We start from the raw sequence: 27748 nt of genomic DNA, 5'->3' as shown, positions 1-27748 counted from the left end.
TAAAAAAAATGACAGCCAGACATAATCTTCGCAAGCGGGAAGCCAAGCCTTCCGCATGAAACTTTTTTGTACATGAAAGGCCGGCCGACATCCATCATTGCGTAGCGACCGACAGGCCCGTAGCAACCGGCTCCTCTTGGTGCCATGCTGGCGGCGGGCGCACGTGGCGTTTGCATCTCATTATCACCATATATGGAGGCCTACTGCAGTCAAATATCCGCGAGCTTTAGGCGGGCCCATCAAGCTCCTAGGGCGCCACCCTATCAAGCTCCTAGGGCGGTGGCAATACTATAGGGCCGGCCGGCAGGAGCGCGATTTTAGTCAGGCTAGGAGATGCTGTGCTTCTGATTTTTTAGAGCTACACACTTTTAGCGTAAGGAAGAAGGTGTGATAAAAAGCTCCCGCCCCTAGCAGCTTGCTTAGGAACCGCAGGGTGTTTTGCTAAACATTTTCAGAGGGATAACTGCGTAAATTTATACTCGGTATGCAGATAGGATAAACAAAAAAAATACATAATGAGATACAAATTACAAGTCAGCGTTTAATTCACATAATGAATTGAAAAAAAAAATCTATCATTCCATTGTTTCTATTGTATTAGTTTCATTCATGTAATGATTCGTATAATTTGTCTTCAAAACAAACGTGTACAGGTTCCAAATCACAGCACGAGCTATTGTTTGCCATGAGAACAGACACGTTCCTGATTGCCATGGCTCTGATTGTCCCCTGTTCAGATTACCATAATCAGTTATCCCTCTAATAACGTTATATTTATTTGTCTTTTGTATCCTATGTTGAACTCCCTTGGAAATCAGTCTGACTGACAACCAAACGCAATTCAGATTTGTTTGTGTAAAATCTTGACACTTTTTTTTTTTTTTACTCAATGGTCACCACGTAACAAGGCCTGAAGGCCACTCAAGGTTACGGGTTACATGATTGGAACTGTAACAGCAACTCTTCGCCCTAGGTCAGAAACATCATGATTGAGACCAGCGCCCAATTGCTCACTATGAGTGAGGACTAACTGACCCAATAGGCGAAGCAGGGGTTACGAGGGCTGCTCGGGAGATTCCCTACCCCTATTTTGGCCGGAATGGTTTGATCCGCTCGGGTGGATGTTCGCACATGTGGCGGGTTCTTTAACGTGCATAGGGTATGGCTCTCCCCACACACGGGACCTCCATTTAACGTCCTATCCGAGGGACGACTCATTTTTCACTTGAGTAAAGTGAGGAAAGTCGTGTAAAGTGCCTTTCCAAAGGGCACAAGACCGGCAACACGGCAGGCGGATTCGAACCGGCGACCTCTCGATCACGGGCCGAATACACTACCACTGTGCTACGCGGCCCCACTTAAGTTGTTGCTGAGGCAGAAAAAAGTCTGTGCTTGTTGATTAGCTTAAAAATACCTTTTTCCATTTCGGGGCTTTCCGCATCCCCATTGGATAGTGGAATGATCGTCAGTCTGCCTTTGGAGCCGTGAGGATCAATGGTCAGGGGCTAACTGAAGATTAACCGCATAAAGTCTGTCTGAATGACTGATAACTCGTACGTGACCGATCCTATGCTGGAGACTATTTGACGTAGGGGAACACCCTGTTTGTGGATTTGGGGAAGGTCGTACAAAGTTTGGGGTTGTTCCGAAGTGGGTAGGATCTTAAGAGGGCTACGATCGCGAATGGAACTTTCATGCACTTGGGACATAGCATACCCCACCCTCCCGCAACAAAACATTTAGCTCCTGTTACCGAAACAACAGGAGACTTATTTGCATTAACTGTGTCTTAGCTTTGTTTCCCATTAAAATCCGAAATTGTCTTCAGCTTGAACTTGCCTTACCTTTGTGCTTTCTATTGGAATTCATTTTTTTTCAGTTTCTGTCAGATCACTTCAGTGTCACTAACGAAAACTAGCGGATGCTAGTTGAGCCGTCTAACCGTTTCCAAAATCATATCTAGTTTCTCCTTTTTGGCATATCTTATTACCTGGATGTCTAATCTTTATCGACGTAATGTATGTAGTTCTATTGACAATTGGAGGAAAACGAAGCTGTCATTATCTCAAGAATCAAATCTTCAGACAATGCATAAAACTTACCCTCAAATGCTGACCTGATCTGTCAACTTTTATAACGCGCAATTTCGGCAGATTTTATACGGTTTTTCTTCAGACAACCCCTGATCATTGGTCCTGGCGGCTTCAAACAACAGACTGACCATTTCAAAAATCATATCCAGTTGCTTGAGTAACGAATTCGGCTCTTTTCTTTATAAAGAGATCAAGTGCAGGTGATAGAAGGATAATATTTGTTACGACTTGTGTTGCAAAAAGCAACATCAATAACGTCAAAATGACGTCATAAAATGACGTCATGCACATCTAAGTTACCGGTTGGGCTCCGCCATATTATATTCACCACCTTGAATTTTAACCCTCATCCGACCGTACGGGGTCATTTTTGACCCCAGGCGTATATTTTTATCTGCCATTGCAACATTTTTCATCAGAGAAAAAATTCCTTCCATGAATTTGTTTGCATACATGTCTTACAACATCTATCAATTTTTCACAAAGTTTTGCCCATTATTTTTTAAGCTATACTTGAAAGTTTGTGTCTTGTTCGGTGGGGTCAAAAATGACCCCAGCCAATTATGAATCATTAATTACATAAATATCAAGACATTTCAATAAAATAACAGGCATTCCTCATCATTGCTATTACAGTAAAGAGGTATAGTTGTTCAGATGAATAAACACCGAATATTTTGAAAAAAAATTAGTATTTTATTGTAAAACACAGTTTTTCGACATTCTGCATAAATTATGATAATATGCACTAATTACCTATGCTAATGAAGCTAATATTTTTCCAATTAATTAAGAAAAATATATGGGCAGAATGTGCAGAAGGAACCTAAAAGAAAGATCTTTGCGGGAAAATAGACAAGAGTTATTGTACGTATGTGTTTAGATGGCGGAATATGGTGCATAATTAAGTAATAAATTAGTTACTTTTTACAAATATTGTATTTTTTCTTGTTAAATAACATTATTATGCTATCAGTATTATTGCAGCATCAAAATTATTGTTTAGAAATTGATAAGACAGAAAGTTGTTTAAGTAAGTTGAGAATGGTAGATTTTCAGAGCAAATGTGGTTTCTCCTAACTTTCTGCATAAATTATGATAATGAGTAATAACTACTGACACCAAAACTTGTCAAAATATTTTTCATAGATTAGTGAAACAGTAAATACATAGAAATGACAAAATAAGCCAGCAGAAATATGTCTATGAGCAAAACAAAATGGGGTCAAAAATGACCCCATACGGTCAGATTCGTCGTAAAAATGCAACGGTCGGATGAGGGTTAACTTAAAAAAATACTTTTTTTGCAACAAATAATCACACAGGGCAATGGAAATAGACAAAATACATTCATTTAGATGGTTTTTGATGAAAAAATACCAGGTAGTTACAAATTTTAAGGGATAATTAGCTTGTTATTCTTGATCAGGCCATACGATCCGCCATCTTGGGTTTTGGGCTGATGACGTCATCAAATTAGCATAATTTATACATATATAATTATAAAAGATATGCTAGATAATATAATATTTTATTTATATAACAAAATAGCAGTAATATAGCAAATAAATGTGAAAAATACATTGTTAGTACCAAAAATAGTGATTTTTGGCAAAACTTCCTGTCAACAAACGGCTGCCATGACAACACAAAAAAATGGAAAATTTGTCAAACATTGTTAAATTGTTGCCAACAATATTTTAGGAAATCTGACCGAATTTGGTGGCTCTAGCGTGAGCCGTTCTAGCGTTGTAGGACATCAAAGTTGGCGCATGACTCAACCCCCCTCGGTCTGAATAGGGTTAAAAGAATGTTGTATCTCACCCTTGTCAGAAGCAAATTCGAGTACTGCTCAGTCATCTGGTCTCCCTATACGCACAACCTCATTTCCTTAGTCGAAAAAGTTCAAAGACGTGCCTCCAAGTATATTCTTAATGATTACACAACAGACTACAAGACGGGATTAATACATTGTTCACGGTGGTCAAATACGGGCTCAAAACCTCCCATGTCTATCCGAATTGGAACCTTGTTCCACGATATTCCATCTGACGTAATGCGAACCGAACCCGTGTTCTATTTGGGGTCATCTGCGGTCGTTGCCGGTAAACACTGCTCTCTGGCCTTTTTCCCCAAACTACCTTGAATCAGCCAAAAAAGATAGTTTTTCACTAATATTAACAATTTTCTGGACAGTACATCCATGCTATCACTTTGTTTGGGACCTGTGATATTTAACGAAGCTATTGACGTTTGTGTTGGTGACCTTGAATATTGTAAGTGTTGTTTACACCGGTATCAATTACACCCTCCCGCTATCCGTGCGGCATGACATGCGTGCAAACTTCGTTTAAGATCGCGACCAAGAAGAGTCCAAATTAACTCGTTGACGGCTCAAAATGACCGCCATGATTTTCCCGAGATTTCTGTTTTGGGGATTTTTAAAAAATGCCTTCGATTTTGAATTATTGGTAATTAAGTGCGAAAAATGCCATTTTTACGCATATTTTCGACTGTAACTTTGCTTAAAATTAGAAATTAAAAAATCCCAAAAACAGAAAGTTTTATTTTCCTCATAGATGACGAAAAATATAAAAAACGAGAATTTCCGATGATTCATGCGGCCTATCTTATCAAGAGTTTGGTCAAATTAAAGGCCTTCCTGAAAACAGAAAATGATCGTCTTTTTTAGTAACATCGAAACAAAACAGCTATCTAAATCCAAACGACATCGTTCAATGTATGTAAAATTGCTAATTTAATCTTATTTCGAAAACATTTTCCTTGTCAAAACGTTTTGTTTATTTTCAAATATATTACGGGTAGCCAAAAGTAGGCCTCCAGTAACCCGATATTCTGTCGAACGCGCATAGCAACGGGAAAGAATACCCTAGCAACCGACCGCCGTGGTTCACTCTTACCGACGAGAAATATGACATCTATGCTTACTACCAATTTCAGCCAATCAGCGTGCGCTCCGGGCCATGACGTCATTTTTCCGCGGACCCGATCCTTCCATGCCAAGCTATCTCTCCGTTCATTTTCAATGCGAATTTTGGCTCTATATCTGCTTGGAGAACAGTTCAAAGGTCAAAATACGTCATATCCGTCTTGTAGAACCCTTGTGGAAACAAGGTGAAGGGGAGACGAGGCCATTAGAATTTCAGCCACTAATACATGCGTTCCAATGGGAGAGTTGAGGAAACAAATATGCAATTATCTCAAGAATAAAAAGTTCAAGCCATACAAACTTACCTTCAAATGATAGCCTAATATGGCCAGTCTCGGCAAATTTCTTGGCAAGAATTTCTATACAGCTAATCTTTTGATACACCCCCCTGATTAGAGCCCTTGGATTGGCCCATTTGGCTGAAAACAGCATTCTGGCGACGATACCACTATTTCAGGGGGGTGCGGAAACCCCCTCGATGGAGAAAGGTCATTTTTTACAACTAATTCTACCAGTGTAGGGTCTTTCCTACTGCAGCCACTCCCAAAATGCCCAGATTTCACATAAAATCCCACCAAGAAAGGCTTTTCAATGGTTTAAAGCCTTGTTTTTATTTGAGATCTCTCACCGTGGGCTCTAGGCGCCTGCGCTAATGCTTACGTCACCCCTGAAAGCGCTGAAGCCAATTTTGATCGGCGAAAAACCACGAGAATCAACAATTTCTGGCCGGAATGGCGGCCAAATCGTCGGGTAAGCGGTCCATTTCTTAATTTTTTCATGTGATTTGACTGGTCTAACTTGTTATTTTCATGGAATTTGTCGTAGTTTTTGTTGTTTTTCCGTGATTGTTTGGGGTGTCGTGAGTCGATTCCGCCATTTTGTCTTTGTTTGTCTTGCGATGCAAAGAATTTTTGAGTTTTTGAAGTTGACTAGTTGCTTGCTCGGGGACAGCCAGCCGTATTGTTAGTGCACGGACATTTGCACATTTGCGGGTTGTTTCTTCGTAGAAAAAATGATTTTATTTGCCTTTCGCGGCGGGTTAAACCAAATCTAAAAATTTTCTTGAATGAATCAAAGTCTCCACCATGCTTCTACATTGTTGGTTTGGGGCTGATGGTGTTCTAGAAAATTTCCTCCATTTTTGAACGGGTATAAGCCGCAATTTTAGCGATAATGGCTAAAGGTGGGGAGGGGGGCGTTGTTCTGCGGAGATCGCTATGGGCATGAGTCCTGCCGTTTTTTATCTGTAATTTTCAATTGCATATCATTTTGACACAATCATGAATATATGTGTGACTTCTGAGATCATTGTGTCGACAAAATTGATGACTTGAATGATTTTTTGAAGGACATTTTAGTCTTCAGTATTTTGGGGATGGGTTCACGCATGTATGGAGTTTGGTTGTTCTTTTTACTGGTATTTGTAAAAATGCTGTACTTTAATGTCTATTTTGCTGGACTTAGTCTGTTGTAATTTGTAGGTAGATTTGTGTGTTAGTAAATATTCTGCAGACATGACTAGGCATTGACATGTATAATAATATGCGATGGTAGGACTACTGTGGAAGGGTTTGTATGTCAATTCTGAAATATTTTGCTTGCCCATATGTAGGTGACAAAATGGACCACTGCTACCAACTGAAAAGAAGATTCAGACTATGTGGAAGTGACAACAACACTTACCAATGATGTATGTACATCATATGGAGCAGTTTCTGAACCTCGTTAGGATTGATCCATCTGCCAACCTAATTAGTCTGTCACAAATTACCTTTGTTTATGTAATGTTAGATATAAGAACCACCTCAGTGTTGTGCTGTCAAACAGGCATAAGTTAATGAAGATACTGTAAGTTGTGTAAGGACCATATAAAGTTCCCTAATTTTATTGGTTTATATTTGTATGACTACGGTCCTCAGTGTTATATCACAATAAGAGGCAAAAGTTTATGTGGATATGTTGTGTTAGGACTAAATGAAATACCAGTACCCTGTGGTATCTGTTTTGTACATCATTTATATTTGTATGACGATGTTCCTCAATGTTATGCCACCAAAAAGGCAAAAGTTAATGTTGATACATGGATGTAGTGTGAGGATGTTTAATCAATAGAGACTCTAAGACAGTGCTTTGTGACCTTCGCACACTACCTGTTTTTTGATATATTAAATTATTATATTAAATTAAATAATTGAATTTATATTTATATGACTATATGGTCCAAGTTCTGTGTGAAAGCCTCAACATATACTAGTACATGTAGTATATGCATAACAGAACAAGGACTACAAGATGAGGAGTGTAATAAGTTTAAAATTCCGATGTACATAAATGTTTTTATTGAGATGTTAACAACATGAGTGTCAAAAATAAACATTGTTCGATGTATTTACTATAAAGTCTATTACATGTAATAAGTCTATTACTAATGAAGTAAATACTACAATATTGATAGTAGGGCACCTCTCCCATCTAGTATTAACATTCTATCCAGAGGTTCTAAAGTTATCATAACCAGAAATATTCGGAAACTTAAACATACACTCAGATAGACACACAGACACAAAAAAATGGAAGTAACAATATGAAACGGTAATGTACCAAAAGACAAAAAGCAAACAGATTTCATCTGGTGTCAACCACTTCCTCAAAGTTCCTGGATCTTCCTGGTTTTGGCGGCCATCTAGATTTGGGGTCAAATATTGGGGTCATGGAAATGGCGCACTCTGATTGGCTGAAGAAAGGTTACTAAAGCTAGTTACCTTCCGATATTGATATTGACAATTTTCTAAATCTCCCACATCCCCTTTAAAGAGCACATACGCAATCTAAATTTATCTCTCGTAAATGTCACACTACAAACTTTCTGTACTCCTATTTCAACAGAATCGTCGACATATGGTGGAACGCCTTATACCACCAGAAATTGTAGAACTCCGGATAAATCCTACCTTTTCAACCAATCGTTTTAAGCAATCGGCTATTGAACATTACCTCATTCTTCTGGCCACACATTTTGATGTCCATTTAATAAGCACTTGGACCCATTGTTGCAAGTGCTGATTGGATGAACATCAAAATATGTGGTCAACCTTTAATTACATCATTTTCATTTGTTTTTAAGTTTAATTGATCCTTTTTACTATTGTTTCGTTTGGGTATTATTTTGTATTTGCTGTTATTCTGTTATAATATCTTTATGTTAAGTAATTAGATTTTATTTGCCCATTCTCTATAGTTTATAGTTTTTTAACTGTTGCTGGAGGTGTGGATCCTGTAAAGGACGCAAAAATCCTGTTGCCAACACCTTACAGAACTTTTTCTGTGAAGCTTAATAGATAAATACTTGTTGGATTACATACATTACAGACATCAGCCCATACGCTGTTACACACGAACTGACCATGCCTTATAAAGGTAAAGGAGCAACCCAGAGCGGACAGGGAAATGACACTATTCAACCAAACAGCGACACATACATGTGCCATGCTCTTGCGATGAAGACTCGTTCGGAAGATACCAAGACCAAGGCGCCCATTCAGAAAAAAATAGTGGCTTCAACCAGCAAAGAAGATTTCCAAGTTCACTTAGCAGGATGTGATAGACCCGAGAACAGTGTTGAGGCTCCAGCCCTTTTCGGGGGCGGTGGTACCTTGCACGAGTCTCAACATCCTCCAAACGAAGCCTCCGTGCACATGAACCCCCTGTACAACCTAAGTCCCTCTGACCCCGTGCTTGCACGTGACGCTTCCAACCCGGTGTACGGGCATGACCTGAAGGGCCAGGGCACAGATCCTGATACTGACTTGCGACCAGCTAGCATGGAGCCACATGCCGCCAGATATCAGGAGGAAGATGCTGATGATGATAAAGACCATCAACCAGCTTGCATGGAACCATATGCCGTCAGATATCAGGAGGAAGATGCTGATGATGATAAAGACCACCAACCAGCTAGCATGGAGCCATATGCCGTCAGATATCAGGAGGAAGATGCTGATGATGATAAAGACCACCAACCAGCTAGCACGGAGCCATATGCCGTCAGATATCAGGAGGAAGATGCTGATGATGATAAAGACCATCAACCAGCTTGCATGGAGCCATATGCCGTCAGATATCAGGATAAAGATGTTGACGCTGATAAAGACCACCAACCAGCTAGCATGGAGCCATATGCCGTCAGATATCAGGAGGAAGATGCTGGCACTTCGGTTCCAGGAAGGGATGACAGGAACATTCGCGGCACTCGCAAGCCCAGGCACGCACAGGGTGTTCCCCACTGTTCTCGGGAAGCAGCTGGTGGTAAGACAATATCCACATTTACTTCAATTGTAAGGAGAGCCGTGTAGGTTTGTTTTTCTGGCGAACCCGCGCGTGTATCCACTCAGTGCGTGTACTTGTTTGTGTACTTCCTGTATGTTCTACCAGAGGAGGATAACCGTCATTTCCGTCAAAGGGGGTGTCTCCATGTCAACGTCGATGCGCTTGAACATGCGATTTTATTAGCATATTAATACCTTGCACTATATGGGATGTGTGGCTTATATAGATGAGCCTGATAGGTTTCGGATAAGCCTTCTCGCACTAGTTACCACGCACGCGTGGGTGAGAGGAACTCTGGGTAATATGTCAATGTTTAAGGCCCTCAGACGTCAACAGCTGACGTCTCTACCATTGTTTGGATTTGTAGAACAAAGTAAGAAACGTAATGGCGCCTGCAATATGACGGAATGTTGATTTTCTGGGGGCCTTCAACTTTGACATATTACCCAGTGTTCCTATCACCCGCGCGTGCGTGACAACTAGTGTAAGAAGGCTTATAGCAATGCGACAAAAAAAACCCCTCGAGTATGAAGAGTGGCCCTCTAAAGGTGCGATGTACAATAACATAATACTACCATAGTTAATGGATATAACGTTATATTTGTCATATCATGTTGTATCTTAAAGTGACTTTTCTCCCTAATTCATACCTTTCACACCATTTAAATTTGGTAACTGTCCTCCAGGCACCACGCCGATGCAGCAGACTGATTGGCAGGCACGTGCCGACGCCACTGCGTGTTTTCCCAATCCCATGTACGCTTCCGGAGCAGGTAAGTAATCCTGTGTCAGGTTCCTCGTACGATTGCCGTACTATAACAAACTGATTACGTTCCTGAGTCGCGAAGGCGTCGTACAAGCTTGAGCTGTTCTGTTATGAAAGGACCGTCTTAGATTCTTGTCGGTGGTCGGCTCTGTCATACACTACTTTTAAACTCTTCAAAATCTTCAAAATCGCTAGACAAATTTCTACGGATGTGACGTCGTGACATCATTCGACTGCCATGCGACAAAAACAACTCGAGTTTGAAGAATGGCTCTCTGGTGGTGCGATAAACAATAACAGGAGAAGGGTGTCGATTTGCCACAGATGCGCTTGTGTTCCAGATTCATACGGTCGAGGCCATCTTAATTTCCCCCCAGGCACCACAACCATGCAGCAGACTGATTGGCAGGCACGTGCCGACGCTGCTGCGAGTATACCCAACCCAATGTACGCCTCCGGAACAGGTAAATCATCCTGTGTCAGATTTTTCGTACGATTGCCGTACGATAACAAACTAATTCCGTACGATAACGAAGGTGTCACACAAGCTTTAGCTGTCTTCCTACGAAAGGGCCGTCTTAGATTCTTGTCGCTTGTCGGTTCTGTCATAGATTCTTGATAACTCTACGACAAAAAAAAACTTCGACAAATGTGACGTCGTGACATCTCGTGATGACACTAACTGGACTGCAATGCAGAAAAATCCGATTTGTTAAGCAATCGATCGACGTCATCTTTAATTTTTAAACTACAACAAACGCTCTAAAAACATCAAAGAACACATCATGCATTTTTTTCTTTGGGCACACTGCTTCCTTTCAAGAACAATGTTTACAAAGAATATTGATCATACGATAAGTAGTTTGGGCGTGGGCCTCAAAAGTTTGTTTAGAAAATTGCTGGAGTCAGTTTTGACTCCACAGGACCATGCATAGACTTTCTAGAGTAACTTAATCAACAATGAGCCAATCTCGGTAAAAACGTATGACAAGTTATAAGACATATATACAAACAAACTCATAGGAGGAAATTTGTTATCGACCAGAAATGTCATAATGACACATATTAATAAACGCCTGAGGTCAGTTTTGACCCCATACGGTGGTTTGAGGGTTAAAGAAAACAAAAATAGATAAAATACTAGTAAATAAATAGACTTACTAATGCTAAATTAATTAACCTGTCTCGTCCGCGATGTTGCTCTTATCAATCTTTATGTGGGTTCAGTCACTAACTAAACAATCCCCTATAAACGATTATAATGTGATTTGTTGTACTGTGTGTTATTTTCGATTTCGTGTTGCGGATTGAACTTAAGCTGTATACGTCATTTCCAGCACGAACTCCGGTCTTTGTCAGTCCTTAAAATTCTTTAAGGGGGAGTGGGGGGGGGGGGGGCTAAAAGTGCCTGCGCCAACTTTGACGTCGTATAGCTCCCAAACGGTTGTGTTAGGCCAAACTTGGCGACATTTCCTAAAATATTGTTGTCAATTTTTTTTTTCAATTTCGCAAGTTTATATTTTTCCGCGTTGCCATGGCAACAGATTTCTGAAAGGCAAATTTGTCAAAAATCACTAATTAGGGTTTAATCCGGAAGCACCCGACCTTTTTGTGCGACTAAAATGACCGAGTAGGGTCCAAACGGACCCCGACATGTTTTGTTTAAAAAATCTTGATTAAAATTCTCATCGGTGATCATTGTACATACATTGCTTCGTCAATGATAGAGGAACATTTTGAGATGTTAATGTGTTACTTATTCCAGCTTATTATCATAGTTTATGCAAAAGATCAGAAGGACCAGTTTTGCACTAAACCTATATTGACCAGGGTGGAGAATTTTGAGGCCCTCGGCAACTTTTATGGCGTATAACTCATGAACGGCTAGAGCTAAAGCTACGAAACTTGGTAATTTATCACAAAATATTGCTGGCAAAAATTAAAGTCACTAAAGTAAGTATCATTTTTTGGGTTGCCATGGCAACGGAATTATGACAGGCATATTTTTGCCCAAATTTGCCAATTTCGATTTAAACAAGGTTTTCTTAGTAAACTACACTTGTTTTCTGACAACAATTAAATTCTTTGAATCAATCTAATTTTCTTGATTTAGAATTTAAAATTGATGCAAATTCCATGACGTCATTGGACAAAATCAAAGATGGCCACCCTTATAAGCTAAATGACGTCATGATGTCGACATATTACATTGTGATGACACAAAAGTTTTTGTGAGGATTTAGTTTTACATGTTTATCAATCTCTGAAAATTCGGTGGTCATAAGATAAGTCGTTCAGGAGTTTGTTCAAAAGATTGTTTTAAAAACTGCACATTTTTGCTGGGGTCCGTTTGGACCCAAGACGGACTGAACACAGACTTTCTTTATAATTTCCACAGTAATGTACCAATCTTCGTAAAAACGTAGGAGAATGTATAGCAGATATTGACTGACAAAGTCACGGAATGCATTTTTCTTCAAATCAAAAATGTTCAACTGGTACTTCAAAGTGTACGTCTGGGGTCCAAATAGACCCCAATCGGGTGCTTGAGGGTTAAACAATAGAATTTTAAGATTTTCTTGCTAAAATTAACTTCTTTTCTTTAATATCTAACACATATTAGTTGAACATTAATAATTAAATAGTCCTAAATTGTGCTAATGAGATGACGTAATTGGTAAAAATTCAAGATGGCCGACCACATCATGATGAAAAGTATAACCAGCTTATTTTCACTCGGATTTCATCACTACTTTGTATTTTCTTAAATAAAACATTCATGTGAACGTTTGCAATCCGTTTTCATGGATTTTTAGCGTTATATGTTTAAAAAAATGTATCTTAAGACATGTAAGGTTGATAATCCAAGATAGCCTGGAATCCAGCCGTACTGTGCGTTGGTCGCTCTGCTCCTGCCAGTCACGATGGTCCAAATCGGTTCTGTTTTTCACCACTTCTAGGTAATTAATATTAATGAGAAGCTGATGTCAATCACTACTATCGCCCTTGGAAACAGTCAGTGATTGGTTCTCACATTTGAAGGACTGATCTGAAAATGTTTGAGTTTCTTCTGACCCCCTGTGTTTTTCCGCGGGGAGTTTTCCTTTCAAATGCGTAGTCTTCCCCGCCCCGGCCTATTGTTTTTGTTTCCCCATGATTATCACTGTCCAGCGAAATCTGCATTGTCTACACAACCTGGTTGAAGAAGAAAAACAAGTTCATACAATGAGCCTAAAACCCTGCTTTCGGTGTGAATAGCATTTTGAAACACTGAATTTTTGAAACATACTGAATTTCGAACATAACATTCCCTCCTACATTACGCCTCAGATCATAACGCAATTGCTCGTATGCCTTTGTTTTGAAGCCGCCATGGAGGGGCACCGGCGTGTTTGGCCGGTAACAAGGAACAAGCATTGAACCACAAAATCACAGCATTACCTGGTTTTCCGCTGTGATTTCTTCTTCTCTCGTATAATGGACATTTACAGCTTTTTAAATACCAGTACAGCATTACTTCATGAAATCTGGGGCAGGTTAGGAAGTTCAAAATGCGTAGTGACAACACGGAGGCCAGCGGCCGGCGGGCCCTCTGGTTGTTAGACATAGAATTTCATACCAAGCATTTCAATAGATCGGTCAATTTCAACACAGAAAATAAAGATTTTGTATAGTGGCACACACATTACATTACGTGAAGTATGCCTCCTGTATGCGGTTAAATGAGAGACAACGCGTCTTGGTTTATAAAAAAAAATGCTTCCGACCGGAATTCAGTTCCTTTGTTTACAAATGCACCACTCAACCCACGCCATATTTGTTTCAATTTATTCCTAAACGTTTAATCGCTAATCAAGTACTGTAACACAACAGAAATAGCCTGGTCTAGACTCTTGTGGCTTTCAGATTTTCTGTAAACTCGTCATGTAGATAAAAACCTGTTTCACCGTTTTTTAAACCTCACTCCTTGAGTTGGCTTGACAATGCAAGAATTTTTTAGCTCACCCGTCGAACACGAACAGAAAGCCGTATCATTACTGAATTTTCAACCCTTTTGACGGCAAGTTGGCTACGATATTTCTTCAATGTTTTGAAATCTTTAGGTACTAGGTAGAGTTAGTTATCTGCGATGTCAAGAGCTTTGAAATACACAAATTGTCGATTCTTTTTCGCAACTTGAAAATCCCGGGCAATTATCACGCTTGGGGCCTCCACGAATAACAATGGCCCGATCGGCACCTCATTTGAATTTGTTTTCATAAGGCTGTGTTTTCTTAGCCGCCATCCTCATTATAACTCGAAAACATTCAAAATTTACCACGAGGAAACGTTGAATAAAGTCTATATTTCATATTTCGGGCTATATCTGGAGTTTAACAAAAGAAAATTTGATGAAAATGACAACGCCGAAAAGCTCAGAACGTCGCCGCCATTTTTAATTTGGTCGGAAGCTCGTACGTTTTCACCGAAAAGGGATATGGGAGAAAACGTACCTCAAAATTAGTAAAAAAAGTTAAATCTCCTAGACATCCAACATTTGAGAACGTAGCCGTATTTTCGCAGGACAGAAGGTTAGATAATGTAGTAAGGTACTGTTTTACACGTAAATGAAGGATTTGAGTTTTGTCAGTGCAAAGTTCAACGGCCGAGAGTGACCTCTGTGCATGCGACGCATTTTGTTCCCGAGGGACGTAGCATTAACATGTCAACTCTTGATTTTTACATAGTTCCAGAACCAACACATTTCTTTGATAGTTTTATACTTTGTATTTTCAATACGATTGTCAGATTGCATGTTAACTTGAAAAAAATATTTGTGCCGATCCTTGTTCTGCCGGCAAGTCAGAGGTGGCATCCCGCCGTGACAATAGTGGGTGCGGCCTATTCACATAGCAATGGTGATTTTGGCCTAGCAACCGGACCACCGTGAGTACGTCTGGCATTCGTTAGCATTGGAACGATTGGCATTTGAATATTCGCACACTTTATGTGCGCGATTTCTGATTGGCTGTTGGCTCCAAGCCCCCTTCGCAAAGCACCCCCAAGGTGGAAATCGAACACACAGAATCATGTTTACAGTTCGTAATCGAACGGAACACTACTTCTATCTTTCCCGCATTAGTGACGTAAGGACCGATCTTTCCAATGCTAACGAATGCCAGACGTGTTCGCAAGGAAGCAGAGCGACCAAAGCACAACACGGCTGGATTCCAGGCTAAATCCAAGACGGCGGATAGCTAAACTACGATGACGTCATTTTATGACGTCATTTTGATGTCGTTGTGTCGGATTTTGACAACAGACGACTTATAACACTCAGATATTGATAAGAAACCTTAATTGGTCACTTTTTTTAATATTCAGGTATTATGGGACATTCCGATTTTAGCCGAAAAAAATTAATGACGTCATAACTAGCTACAAGCATCTTGGTGTCACCCTAACAAACACACTTTCCTGGTCTAAACACATTGAAACAACCTCCACTAAGTCAAGAAGATCTGCTGGCCTACTGTGTGCACTGAGAAAGAAGGTACCAAAGGATATCCTGCTCAGACTGTACAAAACCATCACCAGACCTGGTCTGGAGTACGCCGACGTCGTTTGGACTGGACTCACCAAGCGCGACGAAACAAAACTGGAATCAATTCAATACCAAACTGCCAGACTGATCAGCGGACAACATGGACTCCCGTACCCGTCATACCAATCTCTGTACACCCAGCTATCCCTTCCATCACTGCAGTTCCGACGAAAATTCCACACCGCTGTCACCCTGTACAAGCTCCTCAACGGTCACTGCCCTCCACACCTTCAAACCTTGATACCCAGAACCCGTGCGTCTGCTACTGAGTCACGTTACTCCCTCAGGAACAGCGACCACCTGACATCTGAACTCACTAAGTCCACCAGAGGCCAGAAAACATTCATCTACAGAGCAACAGCACTCTGGAACACTCTCCCTACTGCTACTCGCACAGCCACCTCCACTGCTTCTTTCAAAAGAAAACTATGGGAATGTCTAGGCAACCATACGCATGGTAAATTAGTCACACACGTGTATATACAGACCCTGACCTCTCATTGCAAATATTGTTGTCGATGATATGATGTTATATACTCCATTTTAGATGATATGTAAGTTATCCTACACCATGTACATACAAATGTTCTTTCTTTTAATTTGTATTGTTTATGTGTTTGTCAGCAGGGCTAGCCCTTTGTAATAGCCATAGGCTAGTTGGGCAGCCCTGGCTGTGTGTTCGGTGCAGCCAAACCAATAAATAAATAAATAAATAAATTACGTCATATTACGTTATAATGACGACGATTTCAGGAGTCATAAAACTCGACGAGCAAATCATCCCCTGCAAATTTGGTGATCGTACAGTAAGCCGTTTTGAAAATACGAAGGAGGGGGGTGACCCCCCACCCCTACCCAAGCCAGGGAATGCCAAAAAGTCCAGTCTGGATAGGGTTAAATCCTCTTGTTTTCTAACAGACCGCACGTATTCTGGGGGACCAAGCGGCTGCCGTGCTCTCTGTAGTTTCATCCGCTCCAAGCTTGCCTACGTGGCCACGGGTATTGCCGTGTTGCTCATCCTGGTCTGTGTGGGACTTTCCCTTCTGGCGTTCATCAACAATGAGGTAAGCGCTATTGTATCACAAAAACCTGTTGGAAAGCAATTTTTCCGACACTGTCTCTTTTGTGTTTATTGAGTCCATCAGGTCAGAACCTTCTGCTATCTTACTTTTTTTTAATGTTTGGTATTCTGACCTACATATATACCTATATTTGTTCGTAGGAGATATCTGAACTGACCACCACTCTTGGCGCCTTTAAGAACTACCAAGACAACATGTCCACCATTGTTGACGCCATGAAGCCCGACCAAGACTTCATGAACCAACTGTTCACCACTGTTGATGCCTTGAAGCATCACGATGATGACGACATGCGCCGACTGTCCACCATTGTTGACACGTTGAAGCGCGACCAAGATGACATGCCTCAACTGACCACCACTGTTGACGCCTTAAAGCATGACCAAGACGACCTACGCCAACTAACCACCAATGTTGACGCCTTGAAACGCGACCTGGCCAAGGAGCTAATCCGAACCGGCCCAACCATGGAGCAGAGTGTTGACGAGACGAGTGAGACGTCAGGTGAGTTGGGTTTCATTTGTTGTATGTGCTATTTGAGATGGCGTGTTGGTCAACATACTTAGTACAAAAATGTGGCAATAAAAATCTTGCCTTTTTGACGGCTTGAGGTATGTATGTGTTAATGTTCGTTTGGTGCTGTTGGTATGTTTTAGTATTCGTGTTATAGCCCTTGATCTATCTGTTTATTAAGATTGTTTTACACAATAAATGTTATTATATCATGTCTAAGAACGTATATAAATGATATCAGGAAATGCCTATCATTTACCACTGCGGTATTATACCGCATTCTCAGTGATATATGCAAATTAGGACGTTTCGTGATGTTATATGTCAGAAAAAATATAGATGATGATTAAAAATATTTCGTTATTTTACTCTGATTTCCTCCACCCATTAGGATATCTGTACTCCCGTGAGAATATTGAGCCATTCCTCTTGGTCGCAGATCAAGAAATCATCATTCAATTTAACATCACTTCCGGATCAAAGGTCACACTGCCACTAGTATGTGTACATATTGGACGGCCCCACGCCCTGGACTACGATCCGCTCACCGACTACGTGTACTGGTCAGATTGGAAAAACGCCAACATCAAACGGGCTCGTCGTGATGGGAGTGGCATGGAGACCATCATAGATACCGGAATTTATAGTAAGTTTTAAATAACCATTAGCATAGATACCGGTGAAAATAAGGTATAAATTGTCATTGTAATCCTTAAATTCAAAGTCAGAAGTAACATTTCAAAATAATATATCTGATTTTAGGCTAGGTTAAATTACAAAGACGTATCAATAAACTTCTGAGTAAGCTGTGCCCAAATGATCTTTGTATATCAAGGATCCTGCTCTTTGTTCTTTTGTTTATGTAGGAAAAGGTGAATTTTTAACAGAATACAGTTCTAGAAAAGAAAGATAAATGTTGCAAAAACGGGCTTAGGACACAGAGAATGTGCCAGATCCTAACATCTGCTTTAACATCATCTGCAATCAATTTGAAAGACCGCAAATATCATATCATCATCACATCTGTTCAGAGATTAATATGCAATAAAAGTTAACAGAAATGGAGTGACTGCATGGTGGTCCTAGTTACGCATTTCTGAGCTCAAATGCGTCAGTCTATCGACAAAACCCCAACATATTTGGGGAATCTGTGTACACTGTTTATTGTATATATTGCTTATTTGTTTCACACTTAGAGTAAAAAAAAAAAAAAGTAAATACATGACAATGAAATATAAAGGGATATAACAGTGCAAAGGAAGCCAAAAGCTGTTGCTTATACGAAGGCCTCTCTTTACTAACTTTTTACAATTAATATACATTAGATAATAGAAATACGTATATATGAGTGATAAATAAAGCATACTGCAATACTGTTGTGGTCTACCCCAAATATCAAGATTTTCACCAGTAGAACAACATTTCAAAGATTCCAAAATAAGTGTGCAATTGTAAGCATTTCCTGTTGTTCGTACAGTGATCAATTACACATGAACGTCCTTAAACTCTTTTCTGCAGCTGCCTGGGGCCTGGCATTGGACCACGCTGGGGGGAATATCTTCTGGTCTGTCTCTGGCACAGGGGCTATATCTGTAGCAAAGAAGGACGGATCGTCCGCTAGGACACTTCTGACGTCACCAGACATCATAGATACCGGGGATGTGGTCCTGGACCCCAGGAATGAGTGAGTAAAATGCATTTCGTCATAAACAAACACAACAGTGGTTATAGTGACAAAGCTTCATGTATTAACGTTCACATGGTGAATACTTTCCGCTTCGATCACCCCGGCTGCGGTGGCAACAGACCGAGTCTAAAAGTTCGTTGGGAGTTTTCTGTAAGACACTCCTTTGCCGGGCTGTGATGGCCCTCAACAGGACGTTTTCTCTAGTCATATATAGGATTGACCTGTTTTGTCGCTTTTTGATCTTGTGTGGTCATAACTCCTTTTCCATCTTCAATTCTCTTTCTAATGATGCGTGCTTTCATAGGGTTACCACAATTTGAATATTCAATCGAAAATTGTATATAACACCTCATTCGTGAACTTTGGCCATTTAATACCAGATGGTAGTCGCGTTAAAACCCTATCCAGACTGGGGTGTGGGACGTGGGACGGGGGCTATACGTGCCAGCGCAAATTTTGACGTCAAACGGCTTGTGCCAAAACATCCAAACCTGGTGACTTTTCCTAAAATATTGTTGCCAACAATTTACAAGAAATAGCCTAAGTTGGCAACGGGTTTCTAAAAGGCATATTGTACAAAAAGCACTAATTTTGGTTTAAACATTAGAATTTTAAGTTTCTTTGCTAAACTATACTTCTTTCATTTATCTTTAATATGTAAGATATCGTAGTGTGACATTTATTATTAGATATTCATGAATAATGACGTGAATGTTCAAAATCATCATAATGAAAAGTATAACAGGCTCATTTTCACTGGGATTTCTTCACGACTTGGTATTTTCTTACAGAAAATATTTTATAAACGTTTCAATCCGTTTTCAGCGTTATATGTTGAGAAAGTTGCATTTCAAGACATTTAAGGTTAAGCCAATATGGCGGATAGCTAAACGACAGATGACGTCATTTTATGACGTCATTTTTGACGGCGTTGCTTTGGCTTAAAAAAACAAGTCTAATTACACTTAAATATTGATTAAAAAAACTTTATAGATAACTTTTTGTGTGAAATATTTAGGTATTATGGAAATTCCCCGTTTTAGCCAAAAAATAAATTGATGACGTCATAATGATATATATATATATATATATATATATATATATATATATATATATATATAACAATACTTGACCCCCTGCAAATTTGGTAATCGTACAGTACACCGTTTTGAAATTACGAAAGGGGCTGAATGAGCCCTACCTACCTCCACTCGGCCAGGGAATGCAAAAAAAGCCCAGCCTGGATAGGGTTAAGATAAACATCATGAAGAGTTGATTACTCAGTAAATCAGACAATGTCATACCATATCATATGAGCTTCCTTCTTTCTCTTGCGCTGTATACTGTACATGGACTGTAAATGACTGTTAGCGGTGGCTTTAAGTTCGCGGTAACACGATGCACTGTAGTCTCTTACTACCATGGAAAATGTTCGCGGTGGTTTTAATTTCGCGGTGAAGTGGCAACCACAAAAACCGCTAACTTAAAAACACCGCGAACATTTCTGCATTTACCGTATATTATTTAATTGTAGTGCAATTATATCATTTTAATTTCGACTTAATCAACGAGAAGATGCACAATGAATCAGCAAATTTCGCGGAGATTTAAAATGTCTGTTTGCCCCAGACTCGTGTACTGGGTGGACAGTTCTAAAGGCAAGATTGATCGAGCTGCGATGGACGGCAGTGGCCAAACCACCATCATCACGGGTCTGCGTAATCCCGGCTTCATTACAATAGACTTCAAAGGTGATGAAACAGGCTCTAGTTAAGGACGTGTTGTCAATATGATCATGTTTTTTAAGCAAATGATTAGTTAAGTAAGTAGAACAAGTTTGGAAACTTTTTTTAGTAAGGAAACATTAATATTACCTGAATAACGGTATTGTGACTATATCCCTGCTTCATTGATCTTTGCAATACCATTACATGTCAGGCATTACGCATGTGCATGTTTGCGCCTTACTCTTATGTAAAACTCTAACTACGTAGTATTGATTACCATATTTTTCCATCCATTTAGAGGATCGGCTGTACTACCGTAATCACAGTTACGGCGTCTACAGTTCAGACCTGCTGGGCAAGGATATCCGACAAGTGCTGTATGAAGACGGGAAGTGGGTTTTTGGAATCGCGGTTGATGAAGACGTCGTCTACTGGTCTTCCGTCTGGCAGGACTCATCATCATCCTGGCAGGCAAAAATCGGAAAGTAAGGAAATACCCTTTATCTACTAAAAACAGTTTGTAGTAAGAAATCTCTAATTACCTGGTGAAATTCTACATAATAATCTACAAAATAGGTATGAATCGTGCGTGTACATATCCGGCAGTATTTTGCGCCGATATACCTAAATATGCATGAAATAGAATAAAATACTAAAGTTTGAGTATAAAAAATACATATCCCCAAATACATGAATATACATTGTGTATGCAATTAAAAATAGGCATATGATTTCATGTCTATCGTTTTGAAGTCCTATTTTTACACTCTTAATTTAAGTATACGCATTTATATCATGAAATATTAACCACACCTCCAGGCTTTCCAAGTCCGACCTGACCAAGACTGTGCTGGTGGATGGCCTGGTTTACCCAAATGGCATCTACCTGTCGACGGCAGCGCCTCCTGGCGTAACCAATGGTTAGTACAGCTCCTGACAGATTCGCCAATATTAGTACCTCAATCCTGTAACAACAGTTTCAGTAGTCTCCAAGCAGACCCTACGGTGCCTTACAGATAGTATCAAAGCTACCAAAGGAGTATAGTCGGCTCCGTTGCCCGTTTGACTCCATTTGGCCGGCTATACTCCTTTGCCAGCTTTGATACTATCTCTAAGTCACCGTAGGGACTGATTAGAGACTACAGTTTCAGGTCTTTAAAAGGTCTGTTTAATATGTTGTTTCGCTTATATGATACATACCTCTATGAAAAGCGGCCTGCAGGCCGATTTGAGCTTTTATGAATAAACAAAGGTTTAAACGAACGAAATAGATTTTTCTTTACGCATGTAATGTTAGAAAGTACGAAGCCAGACAAGAGTTTAGATTTTTTTTTTCATTTCATGACTCAAACTAGATTTTGAGGACTTCATACCTTCGCCAAATGATATCACCATTCTTGAGTAAATTTATATAGATATCTATATTAGTTAAGCAAATTAGGTCCACATTTGCATAACTTGTCTCCATTGCTTATGTCATCTATATAATAACATGATTTGTTTAAAGACTGAAATTATGTAATGTGACACTGGTTTGCATGATTATCGACTTGTAAACTTCATCTTCACAAAACTTCGTAATACTGCAAGTATGAAAGTATATCCATCATTAGTTCTCAGTTACATACATGGCAAATTTGAGAGTCGTATTATGAAAACAGTTGACTTTAAAATTTCCTCATTGATTTTGACGATCCTTGAACCACGTTCTTGAGTTATTCCAAAGTTTAAAACAAAATAGACGCCTGCATTTTCATAAAAGTCCCAGGGGGCCAAAACTTACAGTTACTCTCTGATCCTAAAGCTGCATTTACCGCTAGAAACACAAGATGGAAACTTGGAAACCGTCGCAATGGCAACACATTTTATTACCTACTTGTTGTGCTTGGCGATTGACGGCAGGGCATGGATGTAACGATATATTTGCTTAAGAAAAAAGGTGAGGGCGATGGTTTGACAGATGTGGTGTTGACTTCTCAGCGTTTTATCCTGACATACATCCTATTACTGTAATGAGCTGCAATTGTTTCACGACCCAATACCATTACGTATTCAGCACTTTTTAAGCACGTAATATCAGTTTTAATTTGCCAAAATGTTTTCTAAAATACATAACTCCACATCACATCCTTGCTAATTCTGTTCCTTTTTTTCCAGTGCGTCCATAGTCGACAGGTGAAACTCTCACCGCTACTGTACAACGACTGCACAAGTAATCAACCAGTGAAACCTGAAATCTGGATTATAACAATAAAAGCTAGAGTCAATTCCACATTACCAAGAGGATTGTTCTAGCATTTTGGAAACCTTTATTACAAACTGTTACAACAAGTAACTGTTCAAAGCTACTTATAACAGCTGTTTGACGTTCTAAATCTTTTCAAAAATCATTTCTAAAATGTTATACATTATTTCTGTTTGTTTCGAAACTGTTCAAACGTAGATTCATCACTTGTTGTAACATGTTCAAACATTGATATAATTAATAATTTGTAACTGGCACAGTGTGCTGACAAAAGAAAAATTCACACATCCCTGCCAAGTACAGGAATTTTTGTTGTCACAGCTTAGCACAAACGAGCCACCAGTGCCTCTACTAAAGGAAATAGAAGTTCCAAACAGAAGACCCAGCTTAGCAGCTTTGTTTATGGGTGCCATAAAAGTATTCATAGAACGTTCTGAATTCCATAAAATCCGTATATTTCTTAGTAGTTTGTCACATGCATTTTATAAAATCCGTGGGTCTATGTCTACTACTAGTCGCATGAACTCATTATGCCAACACTCCAGAAAGGGGAAATCAGCTAATTTGGGCGCATCAAGTGTGTTGCCTGTTTCTTGCACGTTTCGTACAAACACTGTTTATAAAATAGACAGACTTCCTTATATTGTAGTAAACGGAAGAAAAAAAGCTGTACTGTTCGTATTTATTGATGAACTGTTGGTAAATGTTGATGGAATGTCCTTTGTAACAAGCCTGAACCAATTTATAGAGATTTTCTTGCTGTTATCCAAAGCTTGTTAACTGTGCTCATTTGAGCCTGGACCACTAAAGAAGCCAGAGTGGTGAAACCAGTCTGTGTAAAAGACTGAATAAAAGTTTAAACCGGGAACTTTGCGTCTTCGGCTGTCTTTCTGAGGGGCGAATGCGGTTGGAAAAATGTCGGTTAGCCTGAGGATCAGTCCGTTGCATATGTACAGTTTGGGAAACTGCCGACTAAAACCACATGAGGCATTAACGTGCGGCGCTTATAATGTGTTTGCGGTTGAGCTGAGTGTGAGTTATGCTGGCAGATTTGCATGACTATATCATAGTACAGTGCGTTAAAACAAAAACTGTGTTCCACTCATGGCCACCTCTTTTACCCAACGTGCCCTGGTACAGGTAAGGCTTAGTTCCCAATTGGATTAATTATTGCCATGACGACGGCCTTACTGTTTATAAGTATTGATGATTATTGTTGTAGGTGTGTGTGTTTGTATGTATGAAGCCTGTTTTACGCGATGCATGTTTGTAGGTCATTGTTGTTAAAAAGAAAGGTAATCTCTTGCGATGAGTGACCTATCATAAATGCTTCTCATTGATTATACAAATGCGGTCCTCATTTGTTATCAGTTGATCTCCTCTTCCTAGATACCAGCAGTGCAGAAGACTTAGATGAAGAACACAGGGACATATGGGAGACATTGAACAGACAGTGTATCCCATGTGTCGGTACAAACGCACTGTACATTTAACTGGTCTATCTACCAAAAATTCGGTATCATCAAGCCGTAAGTATTGGCAATCTATCTTATGTTTATATATGGAACGTTCTATTTACCATCAGTAGAGCTTCTTAGATAGCGAACCATTCACTTACTGTTACTAATGGTTGAGCAGTTAATTGACCTTGAATCAAAACCCGAGACTGGCAGTAATGCAGACGTTGTTCTACAACCACCAGTACACTAACAGCCTCCTCTACTTAATGCTTCAACACAACCCGACCTGAGTAAGAATGGCGACTCCAGCAGCGGGAACAACAAGTTCAAAAACAGGAAAAGGACAGAACAGTTGTCCTCGTTGGTCACATCTGGACCTCAGGGAGGGGTGGGGGGGGGGGCTACAACCTGAGAAATAGGAGAGCTCCCTACCGTCACCTGAGCTGCGCACTTACTCTGCACCCAAGAAACAGGTTACTGACCCACTTCAGAGTTTCAATTGGGCCACATCATCAACCAGTTTAGTACATCTGCATACGTCTAGTAAGGTGCACACCTGGCGAGGCGGCAACGATCCCGTCGCTACTTTAACTTCAGCCAGTGCGCCTGAACTTTTGGATATTTCCGTCTAAACTCCCAATGCCATGACAAGAGTGTAAGTAAACAGGTGCCTGACGCCCATCAGAGATGTCAGCATGCTCGGATGTGGCTACTGCTCCAGCTTAGCAACGACGGAGCAAGGCGGCAAGTACTACTTTTCTTTATTTGAATATCCGAAGCGTCGAGCCCGTGAAGAAAACGCAACAAGTTGTTCCATTTCCTTAAAGGGGCTTTCCACTCCAGAAGGGCGTTATGTTTTCCAATAGATAATGTGTCAATGAATACATAATCAGCCGAATTTTGTGGAATTCACCTTGGGATAAATTACGCGATGTGTGTTTTGTAAAACAATATGACACTCACTAAACCCATTCAAACCCTACCACTGCATTCCCTATACGTGTAGACACTTCCTTTATCGTGGATAATTTCGGCATAAATGAGGGGCGCTAAGCACGCCAAGAAGTTCAATTGTTCACAATATATCAAAGAACACATAACAAGAGTATCTTTCTTAGCGACCCTGAAATTAACTTTGTAACCTTACCTAAAAATTTTGCATTGTATTCAGCCATAGGATTAATTCAATTAGCGGATACTTGGGGAGTTTAGTAGAAGACTGAATGCTTTTGAGGCGCGTGGGGTAACTGGGTACTTTATCGTATGATGTGAAGTAGCATGTATTTATTACTTCCTAAAATTAATACCTATCGGAAAATAACACTCCCGTGTGGAGTGGAATGCCCCTTTAACATGGTAGAATATACCCTAAAGGGTATTCTTGCTGTTGTACTTGACCATGAACTTTTAACTCAAGGTTACACTGTTACCGCTAAGACAAGGGTGTCATTTTACTGGGTAATACTGGTGGAGGATTTCTTCTAGATTTTAAGTCAGATATCCTGTCTAAAAAAAAAAAAAAAAAACATTAAGGCCCTGGATGAGATGCTGGTATGTGAAATGCAACTCGTCAATCAATTAAAATTTGCGATCATCTTATACTACACCCAGTGGTGACATGTCTACCTTTAAACATTTCTAAGTTCTGTTTCCAAGGAATATGACAAGATTGTGCTGGTAGGAGACCTCAAAGTTCCCAGAATTGACTGGTCCAACTCTACTTGTTGCTTGGCACAAGAACGCACTCTGTGCGATATAGTAAACTAAATTTCTCTGTCTCATAAACAACATGACATCGAGTCAGCATGGACACCTGCTCGATGTAGTTCTGACTTACATTCCTGACATATGTACTGATTTTAAACAGGTGACATCAGATTAGCCAATTGTTTTATCTTGTTTTATACCTAAAATTACCCATGCAAAACTGCAGTGTTGAGAATATGTGTGCAAACAGTGACATCAGAGAGGATCTCTGACTTTGCAATACGGGAGAGGGCAATGTACTGCATCCACAGCAGATGCACACAGGACATCATAGAAGGGCTCAACTTGGGTGTTCAAAAAGGCAATTCAACTGATGACGAGGAAGGGGAGACGACAACATCTCCAAAATTTTTGCAAACCAAACCGAGTATAGTGGCTGTACACTCAGAAGGTACGGGCTACGGATGTGTCGAGCACGAAGGGCCGAAAAATAGACTATTGTGTTGTAGTTGTACACGGCAAATCCATAACTGCTGCCACATCCACAACTACTGCCGAAGAGAAGATGCACCAATCCCAGAAGAACAGAACACCACATCAACCTCCAAACGCCAGGCTGGAGTATAATACGGCCCCATCCCTTACCTGACCACATTAAAAAAAAAATGAACAACAAACACTTATTTGGCAAAGTAACCTTTCCAGAACACATTTAACCCCCCATTTGGGATCCAAGCTGTAATCATAGCAATGGATGGGAACTCCAGTAGAGGAAGGCTGGATGACAGTGCGAGGTGTCACTATACATGTACACTTGGAAGCTGGTGCACTACCCAGGTACATTGACCCAGCAACAGTGGAAGTACCAGATGGTGTACTACAGGCCAACCACGAGGTACTGTAGTTGCCGACTACATTATAATGGCCAGGAAGATCTTCTCTACAATTTTTCTAACAAAGTTATGTACTCTTACACATACCTCTTTGGATACTTTCACAGCATGATGTAGAGCAAGACACCTCTCAGGGCGTACCACCGGGCATGTCAACGCACAAACAACCTGTCCACAACAACACAACTCACAGCTTACAACCCTTTTCTGTATGCATACAATGCCTTTGAGCGACTCTTGGACATTGACTGGACAACATCATTCCAGTGCCCCACCTGCAAGACACAACCCGCAGTAATCATTATGGATGTCATCACACTGGGATTCAAGAAAGACCTGGTGCCTGAGCTGCAAGCTGTCCTGCAAACGCCAAATGTAAGCATGATATTTACAAACAAAATAAACATATAAGCTATTGTTTTAATACTTATGTAAACTTTTAACCTTGTTTTCAAGAGTTTAAATGCACCCCTGTTTCTTAGATCATTCATCATTCTAAAGTAAAAAGAAAATAACTGAGAAGACAGCAATAAACTTAACCAGGCCTTCATTTTTCCTTGCCTGCTGATATCAACAGTGGGAGCAGGCATCAACATCGTGTAATCATCAATTATGAGGCAACAAGGGCAGCATTAAGACAGTTTGCTGGAGTTGGTAAAACACTGTCTTTTAAGCAGTGCGGGGAGATGGAAAGAGAGTTGTGCAATGGTGGGAA

General features: G+C 40.1%; 3 protein-coding genes across 3 annotated transcripts; all 3 read left to right on the top strand.

The window, feature by feature from the left end:
• Positions 1-5706: 5706 nt before the first annotated feature.
• LOC118426426 lies at positions 5707-9490 on the top strand. The gene is made up of 2 exons (XM_035835801.1): positions 5707-5793; positions 6656-9490. Exon 2 carries the CDS (start codon positions 8448-8450, stop codon positions 9393-9395), a length of 948 nt encoding a protein of 315 aa, XP_035691694.1. The 5' UTR covers positions 5707-5793; positions 6656-8447; the 3' UTR covers positions 9396-9490.
• Positions 9491-9871: 381 nt separating this feature from the next.
• On the top strand, positions 9872-17471 carry LOC118425289. The gene is made up of 5 exons (XM_035834094.1): positions 9872-9917; positions 10056-10142; positions 16638-16783; positions 16942-17305; positions 17458-17471. The coding sequence occupies exons 1-5, from the start codon at positions 9872-9874 to the stop codon at positions 17469-17471; spliced, it is 657 nt and encodes a 218-aa protein (XP_035689987.1).
• Positions 17472-17715: 244 nt separating this feature from the next.
• Positions 17716-24030, top strand: LOC118425461 (low-density lipoprotein receptor 2-like). Its single transcript, XM_035834280.1, has 6 exons — positions 17716-17960; positions 18833-18998; positions 20631-20752; positions 21027-21213; positions 21548-21648; positions 22886-24030. Exons 1-6 carry the CDS (start codon positions 17930-17932, stop codon positions 22894-22896), a joined length of 618 nt encoding a protein of 205 aa, XP_035690173.1. The 5' UTR covers positions 17716-17929; the 3' UTR covers positions 22897-24030.
• The last annotated feature ends 3718 nt before the right edge of the window (positions 24031-27748 follow it).

Source organism: Branchiostoma floridae, chromosome 11 (genome assembly GCF_000003815.2).
Source record: "Branchiostoma floridae strain S238N-H82 chromosome 11, Bfl_VNyyK, whole genome shotgun sequence".
NCBI lineage: Eukaryota > Metazoa > Chordata > Leptocardii > Amphioxiformes > Branchiostomatidae > Branchiostoma > Branchiostoma floridae.
Note: the sequence above shows the minus strand (reverse complement) of the source record. Positions and strands in the feature narration are given on the sequence as shown.

Coding starts and splice junctions, on each gene's coding strand:
- LOC118425289 (XM_035834094.1), top strand. CDS start 9,872: ATGCGACAAAAAAAACCCCTCGAGTATGAAGAGTGGCCCTCTAAAG. Junction 10,143..16,637: donor CATGTACGCTTCCGGAGCAG/GTAAGTAATCCT, acceptor GTTTTCTAACAG/ACCGCACGTATTCTGGGGGA. Junction 16,784..16,941: donor TGGCGTTCATCAACAATGAG/GTAAGCGCTATT, acceptor ATTTGTTCGTAG/GAGATATCTGAACTGACCAC.
- LOC118425461 (XM_035834280.1), top strand. CDS start 17,930: ATGGAGACCATCATAGATACCGGAATTTATA. Junction 17,961..18,832: donor CATAGATACCGGAATTTATA/GTAAGTTTTAAA, acceptor TCTTTTCTGCAG/CTGCCTGGGGCCTGGCATTG. Junction 18,999..20,630: donor GTCCTGGACCCCAGGAATGA/GTGAGTAAAATG, acceptor TGTTTGCCCCAG/ACTCGTGTACTGGGTGGACA.
- LOC118426426 (XM_035835801.1), top strand. CDS start 8,448: ATGCCTTATAAAGGTAAAGGAGCAACCCAGAGCGGACAGGGAAATGAC.